The 8,721-nt window shown below is 37.0% G+C and overlaps 1 protein-coding gene across 1 annotated transcript; it reads left to right on the top strand.

Annotated features, from left to right (window-relative positions):
* The first annotated feature begins 788 nt into the window (after nt 1–788).
* On the top strand, nt 789–7,979 carry gldn (gliomedin). The gene is given in 12 exon segments (XM_051870602.1): nt 789–1,467; nt 2,246–2,297; nt 2,396–2,422; nt 3,413–3,511; nt 4,359–4,435; nt 4,437–4,470; nt 4,757–4,794; nt 4,796–4,895; nt 5,647–5,712; nt 5,806–5,931; nt 6,128–6,278; nt 6,468–7,979. Coding segments are annotated over 12 exon segments (1,686 nt in total). The 5' UTR covers nt 789–1,017; the 3' UTR covers nt 6,934–7,979.
* The last annotated feature ends 742 nt before the right edge of the window (nt 7,980–8,721 follow it).

Raw genomic sequence — 8,721 nt, 5'->3', positions numbered from 1 at the left:
AAAAATATCTTAATTCGTGTTCCGGAGATGAACGAAGGTCTTACGGGTGTGGAACGGCATGAGGGTGAGTAATTAATTACATTATTTTCATTTTTGGGTGAACTAACCCTTTAATGTACAACCAATACTGGCAGTTCCTGCTATTTCCAATTATAAGCAAGTGCGGATATATTCCACATTCATTATATAACTACAGAAAGTGAAGACCATCTCAGTGAGAGCGAGGTGCTAACTGACATCAGATCAAAACTAGAATTAAAACTACAGAAGTGGGTCATGTTGAGTGATAAGGGCAATATAAGAATTGCATGTCAGGCCTTAAACTCCAGAACCAGCCTGAGTTCCCTTAAGGGTCTCGGCTCCTTTAGCCGCTGACATTTACTCACTCTGACATGTTCATGAAATCACCTTGGAGCTGAATAACTTTTTTTGTCAGCAGTGTTTTGTCTACATTGTTCCATTGTCTCATATATAGTTATAATTTCAGATTTTATCAACTAAAACGTTTAGTACAATGTACATGTTCTGGTGTTAAGCTACCTCTGCCAAGAAAGCTTTGAATGGTCTAATAAAAAAAAGTATATAAAAACACTACACATTTGATATTTGGACATAGTCTTCATAGAATTTGGAAAACTGTTTCAGGAAAGTGTTTACTGAAATCTTGCTGTGGCTCTCAGATTGTCTTCCACATCATTGGCTGTTGGTGTCGATGTGGATTATGCTGGTCAGCCCACGGTCATGCTGAAGAATGGACTCTACTGCATATAAATCAGGTGACTGCACAAGTGGGGGGTTCTTCTCCAGCGCATCAGGACGGCACAAATCCGAGCAGCCCTCAGTCGCACATAGACTCGACTGGAAACAAGGACTTCAATTGTCTTATCGCATCTTCTTTTTTAGGGGAATATTCTAGACTTTTATTATCCAGCCTTATTGTTGAAAGTGTTGATTTGTAGTAAATTTTGCTTTGCAGTTTTTGAACACTTTCTGAATTTGAATTCCTGAGAAGTCAGAATGCTGGATCCACTGGCAGAGTTGAGAAGAACCGGAGGATTTAGGCAATGTGGTGGCCGGTTGTCCTGGCAGATACGTTGGGTCTTGTACAGCGTGTGCGTACTGGCGGTAATAAACTGTGCCGGCCTGGTGCTGCTCCTGGTTCAGCAGAGAGAGCTGTGGGCTCATCTGACTGAGCTGGAGAGGCAGATGGTGGAGATATCTCAGAGCTCTGTGGTGGAGTTCATGACACAGGTGAACGAAGATGAGGCAGAGTATCAATACTCCAGAAACAAACGCAGACGGCAGCATCGAGGGACACGACCCTTAGAGGAGCATGAGGGGAGTGTGGGAGAGGAAGTCTTGGGAGATTTCCAGTATCATTATCAGCAGACGCATGGGCCGGTTTACCAGCACAAAACAGAAGAGCAGGATGGAATGATGATGATGATGACTTACTCCATGGTGCCAGTAAGAAACTCATGCTGACATGATTGATTTATTTATGCATATTCATTTCAATTTTCCACAGCAAAGTGGATAAAATGTGGACCTGTCAATCATTCAGTTTCAAAAACACCTTTACAGCATCATCATGCTGTTTTCCAAGCTGAAAAAAAGTTAAATAATAATAAACTTACCTTATAGTAAAGCATTTTTTTTTCTGTAGGTTCTTTTTTCACTGCTTCAACTGTATCTATCTTTTAACTGAATTATGTCTTAATTTTTCTGGTAGATGGAAATGTTTCTTTAAAAAAAATTACTAATATTTTGCATTTTAACATACACTCTAACAAAAACATCCATATGAAAACAGAAAGGTACTAAACTACTAATAATTTTCTGCCAGGAGATTATTTGTTAAGTTTATGGACATTTTCTTTAACACAACACAGTGCAACAAAATGCAATGCATAATTCAAAATATGGGTAAAATACTGGTGAAAAAAATAGTAGCCAACGGTAAAAAAATCCTTCATATGAACACAGTACATTGTGCCCAAAATTTATAGACTTTTCTTCGAGTTTAATGAAGAAATAATATTTGATTTATCTGTTGTAGATTGCTTTTCATGAATACATATACAGCTTTGTTTTCTGTCTTCTATTCACAAATGAACTTATGGTAAATGTTGTTTCACTCCTTTAAATTGATGTTTTTAGATTTGCTCCAGTGGTTACATAATTGGATTCTTCTAGATCGTAAAGACTTGTAAAGACTTGACTACAAATATATTTTTTTAAACAGGTAAAGATTCTGCTGGACATTTGCAACAGTACTAAAGGAGTCTGTCTGACTGGTGAGCATTAGGATCTATTTTTATTTTTATTTTCATGACTTCTCTCCTGAGTCTATTGTCTTGAAGTTTACAGTTTGGTTTGTTTTTGGCTTCCACAGGGCCTCCAGGACCACCAGGAATTCCAGGTAGGAAATTAAATTCTGTTGTTTATACAGGTTATTTACCACAAGAAAAGTAAAATAAAAAGAACTGCATATTACAACAGATATTACATTTTGCATTAATTAAAGGCAGTACAAAAATATCCCTATGATGTATACATCTTTAATCTTTAAAGGGTTAGTTCACCCAAAAATGAAAATTCTGTCATTTATTACTCACCCTCATGTCATTCCACACCTGTAAGACCTTCGTTCATCTTAGGAACACAAATTAAGATATTTTTGATGAAATCTGATGGCCTCTATTGCTAGCAAGATAATTAACACGTTCAGATGCCCCAGAAAGCTACTAAAAACATAGTTCATGTGACTACAGTGGTTCAACCTTAATATTATAAAGAAATGAGAATACTTTTTGTGCGTCAAAAAAAAAAAAAAAAAAAAAAAAAGACTTTTCAACAATATCTAGTGATGGCTGATTTCAAAACACTGCTTCGAAGCTTTAAGAAACTTTTGTTTCGAATCAGTGGTTCAGAGTGGCAAAGTCACGTGATTTCAGTAAACAAGGCTTCGTTATGTCATAAGTGTTTCGAAATTTCAATAGTTCACGTGACTTTGGCAGTTTAATACGCAATCCGAACTACTGATTCGAAACAAAAGATTTGTAAAGCTTTGAAGCAGTGTTTTGAAATCGGCCATCACTAGACCACTGATCTTGCTGATCTTCAACGGAGGCCTCACTGAGCCATCAGATTTTATGTTACCATTTTGTGTTACCATTTTTTTTTCTTTGCATTGCGGTAATGAGAAATGGGAGAATGTCATAATGCAAGCCATCCTCATAATAGACTTCATTGTTTTTTTTGTCTTCTGATTTTGTTGTGAAATACAGTATAGCACTGTCATGTTCTTGACATGTTTCATTCGATTAATCTGGATACATCATTGAACTTACACATATGTAGTATTCCAAATAATGTGTTCCTCAAATAATGTCATTTCGTGGAATTCTAGGCTTGCCGGGTGAGGACGGAATGCCGGGGTATAATGGAACAGATGGAATTCCAGGGTTGCCAGGAGAGCCTGGAGCACATGGAAAACGAGGAAAACGAGGTCAGCTGTACGCAAAAGAACATGGAAATCCATCATGCACATGAATGAATTTAGTTTAAAAAGCCTTCTGAAAGAAAATGTCCTCTTTTCAAAATTCGGCTGCTTTCCATGGCTTTTATTATCTACTCAGGAAGAGGAGAGGGGAAATTTATCCTGCTTCAGTCACACAGCAGGATTCAGAGAGACTCAGAGATTTCCTACTGAATAAAGCAGAGCTCATGATAACAGCTGACTGACTGCTCTGTTCTGAGAGCACAAGAGCCCACAGACATTCTAGAAGTATCATTCAGCAAATCAATTATGAAGAAACTGAATTAAATTCATTGTAATGTGGTGGAGAGGATACCGGAAAATATTTGAATACAGTTTAACGATGATTTCATACATTAAGTTTCACTTTCACAACAACATAGCAAGTGGTTGTTTATTGACTAGTTAGATGTTACAAGCTGAACACCCTAGCAATGCCTAGCAACCAGCCACCACTCACTTCAATTTCAGAAAATGTATCTATAAATTCATGCAATGTTGATAAGTTTATTTTAAGGTGTAGTTACATGTTACATGTACTTACTAGCAATAGCCTAACAGTAATTTATGTATAATTACAAGTGACTAAACCTAAACCAAACCCTAACCTAACTCTATGTAGTTAATAACCCAAGAACATTACCCAGTTCCTATTTATGTAATTACACTGTAACAACGTCACCATAAAATAAAATGTAGCCTTAATGTTTATTACATGATTGTAATAATGTAATAAACGCAGGGCTCTGAATGATTTGAGAACTGTGTAGCATGGAGCTATGAATGTGATTTTTTGCTTCTTTGTGCTTGTATGCAGGTCCTCCTGGTGAGAAGGGTGAGTCTGGTGAGAAAGGAGAGCAAGGATATCCTGGACCCCCAGGACCTCCTGGAGAACCAGGGCGAACCTTCAAATGATGTGATTGTAGAGGGTAAAGACCATTCTAGTTCTGTGGGGAAAAGTTAATTGGATATTTTTAAGCAATAAAGTACAGTATGTGAGGCTGTGGATAAGTAGTTGTAGCTAAAGGGTCTTGTTAGACATGACTAAATGAGCAGCACTTTTATAAAATGGCTTCTGCATGATAAAGTTGTTCAGAACACATCTTCATTACTATGTTATTTTATTATGTAAGCCCTGCCATCCATATGGATGTTGTGCCTTTGTTGATCGCAACAACGTTGGTGTGACAAGTAAGCTTTTGTTTTAATCTGCAGGTCCACCTGGTCCAATGGGTCCATCTGGTCCAATGGGATCCCCCTGGCCTCCCAGGTCCTCCAGGTCCCCCCGGGCCTCAAGGGCCACCAAGACACAGGAGCCACAGAGCACATCTTCACATGGGGAAGGAATCTGTGGGTGAGTGAGCTGGGACTGAAAATGACTAAATTGGTGAATTGTGCATATTCATATTTCAAAAAGAGAGCATTTTATGTTTCACAATTTGACGTTTGCTTTAAATCATTTAAGAAATTATGAAAAAGATACATTTAAATTGAAATAAAATTGTAAACTACAATTATAAGTAGTTGTGCTCCATATTTTTCTTAAATTCATGTATTACTGTACTGTAATACATTTAAAAAATATATTATTTTGTATTACAGGAATGAGAATTAACATTGATAATAATAAAAGTTGCAAAAATATCCGAACTCATTGCATTATTTACAATGAGATTTTCTCCACAGCATTACATAAAATTTGATTTTGTCACAATGCAAAAAATCTTAATTTTCAATAATCAATTAACTAATTTTTTTAAAAGTCTTTTTTAATTTTTTTTAAAAACTAAGTTTTTTTAAGTCTTTTTTCCCTTTTGAATTTGGGTTGAAACCAGTAACCAACCATAACACCCTAGAAACCACCAAGAACGCCACCTAGCAAACAACCACCACTCACTTTACTTCAGAAAAAGTATCTTGATTATTATGTAATTTTTATTACATGACTTTAATGATTCAATAAATTCATATTTCCCCTTTTGATTTTGGGTTGAAATTTGACCTCAGCATCCAAAATTGGATGCCTTTTTTTTTTTTTTTAACTTTTCCCCTTAAGATGCATCATAATATGTAATATTATATGTAATGTCTTTGTTTATCTTTAGGTCACCTTAATTCAGTCCCAAATGATGATACCATCAGCCAGAAAATGGCATCATGGAAGATAAACGGTACCAACTAGTGCAAGTTGTTAGATGTTCTACATTTTTACACTAGTACAGCCTTTATTAAACTTTACATTGGACTATGTTTGTGTTTGGCAGACTGTGTTATAAAGTCAGTGCAGAACCCTAGACATCTGATGAAAATGAGCAGCACGTTTGGTGCGTGGATGATGGACACTGCCGCTCACGACGATGAGAAGATTTGGGTAGCAGAACATTTCTCAGGTACTGAAGAAAGAACAAATACAGCACATAAACCCTGTGTTTAAACTCTTGAAGAGCATGACCCCATTTGCAAGTTGTAACTTTAGCCAGAATTTTTTAATCTTTAATCTAAATGCTGTCATAGAGCATGTCTTGTATTGAACCTGGAGCATTCCTTTGTTCCCTATTTAATGTTTATGAATGCCAAATTTTTCAGGTCGTATCATAAAGCAGTACAACAGTATCGCAGCGTTCCAGAACAGCAGCAGTGAATCCATTGATGTCCGGAAGTTTTTCCAAGGTTGTGGCCACGCTGTACATAACGGCTCCATATTCTACCACATCGCTGGAACGTTCAATATTGCCAAGTATGGTTGAAGACAGCATGGGCAGATTTCTTTGATTATATTATCATGGTTATACATGCTTTAATTGAAAAAATAAAAATAAAAATAAAATTCCTTCATAATTGGAACATGAGACAGAAAGCTTTTTCTTAAATATATCTGTAATACGTAATCTTATAACTCGTCCTGTCAATTCTCCAATATTTTTAGGTTTGACCTCCAGACCAAGATCTTACACATGCTGAGTATTGACAACGCCCTCTATCACAATCTGTCCTACCTCCTTCAAAACTCAAAGACGTATTTCAAATTGGCAGTTGACGAGAATGGTATGTGGATCATATTTGCCTCCAACATTGACGACAGCATCATGGTGGCGCGACTGGATGAGAAAACGTTCTCCGTCACCACCTACATCAACACCACATATCCCAGGACCAAGGCCGGTAATGCGTTTATCGCCTGCGGGATCCTCTACGTTACGGATACCAAAGACACAAAGGTGACGTATGCCTTTGACCTGCTGAAAGAGAAACCTGTTGGAGTCAGTTTAGATCTGAGGGCACCTGGAGGGCTTCTGTCCATGATCTCATACAATCCCAGAGACAAACATCTCTACATATGGGACAGCAGCTACGTCAAATCATACCAAGTTCAGTTCCTCTCAGATGAGTAATCAGAACTGAGGGTGTGTTCGCACTTTGCAGATTTGGTTCGATTAAAACGAACTCAAATGGTGCAATTGTTCTGTTAGTGTGGTTCATTTTAATAAGTGTGAACGCTGCCATCCGAACCCTATTGCACACCAAACAAGCAGACCGTGACTCCTGAAAAAGTGGGTTTCAATCTGCTTCCAAACGAACTCTGGTTCGACTGAAATATGAACGCAACACTCACCAAAGACATCTAAACAAACCTCAAAAAAAAAAAAAGGACAGAATGCTCAAGGATATCTGGTTTTTCTCAGCATAGTTGTCCCATTACAGTTTGGTAGAACCGCCAGCTCCTTGGAACAGATCTTGTTTGTGTCTAACGGAGGAATTTCTGGTGCTGTTTTTACTCTTTTACATGTTTCATAAGTAGTTCTCAGCTGGTAAAATACCATCATATTTACGCATATACTGCACAACAAACACATTTAGCCCATCACACAGTTTTGGTTGTTCGGTAAGTTCATTCAGAAAATATACATCATAAAGGAACCAAGAGAACTAAACTACAAGTGTGAACACACCCATAATTGGAATACTTTGTGTTTTGTTTTGTCATGTTCATGTATATTTATAAGCAAATAATAACTAATGCTTCAGTTGTTACCCATACCATTCTAGTGATACCTGTAAGATGTTCATGTAAAGTATATGGACACTTAAGCCATGCTTAAATCTCAATATCACTGCATTAGACATCAAACCTGCAAACAATCTTGTAAAGTGAGCTTGCTTCTCTTTCTTTAAAATAAATGCCACTTGGTTTGATAACTGTTACCTAATGTAATGATATTCAGGCATTTTTTACCATGACTTGAGTATTCAAAAACATTTTGGGGCTACTATATTTATGCAATATTTGGTATAATGTTTCACTTTTAAATGTTGGATTTTCCTTCTTTTTGGCTAATATGCATTTTAAATTGAATGGTTACAAAAAGAAATTCATTCTCTTGTTACAAGAATGAAGCCAAATGTGTGTATAATAAATGGAATTTCTATGTGCGTCCTATGAATTTAGTAATTTTTTGTAAAGTTTATGTCTTTCTTTCTTTAGTTGAAAAGAAATTAAGGTTTTTGAGGAAAACGTTCCAGGATTTTTCTCCATATAGTGGACTTCAGTGGGGTTCAACGGGTTGAAGGTCCAAATTGCAGTTTCAGTGCAGCTTCAAAGGGCTCTACGCGATCGCAGACGAGGAATAAGGGTCTTATCTAGCAGAGCGATCTGTCATTTTCTAAAAAAAAAAAATTTTTTATATACCTATATACTCATACTTCTATCACGTTAGAAAAGGTCACGCGTGACGTAGGCGGAAGAACTGATCCAGTGTTTACAAAGCGAATGTGCAAAGTCATACGTCCTTTACAAAAAAAAAAAAAAAAAAAAGGTAAAACAATGATGTCGGACGATTTTGAAGTTGGAGAAAATAAGATGGAGCTTTTCACTCTACCGCGGTACTTCCTACATCACGCGTGACCTTTCCAACGTGATTACGTAATGCGTGGTGCATCGCAGGGCATTTTTTTAGAAAATGACCGATCGTTTCACTAGATAAGACACTTATTCCTCATCTGGGATCGTGTAGAGCCCTTTGAAGCTGCACTGAAACTGCAATTTGGACCTTCAACCCGTTGAACCCCACTGAAGTCCACTATATGGAGAAAAATCCTGGAATGTTTTCCTTAAAAACCTTAATTTCTTTTCGACTGAAGAAAGACAAACATCTTGGATGACATGGGGGTGAGTAAATTAT

The sequence above is a fragment of the Ctenopharyngodon idella genome, chromosome 18 (assembly GCF_019924925.1).
Source record: "Ctenopharyngodon idella isolate HZGC_01 chromosome 18, HZGC01, whole genome shotgun sequence".
NCBI lineage: Eukaryota > Metazoa > Chordata > Actinopteri > Cypriniformes > Xenocyprididae > Ctenopharyngodon > Ctenopharyngodon idella.
The sequence above is the reverse complement of the archived record's forward strand: the minus strand, read 5'-3'. Positions and strand labels throughout refer to the sequence as shown.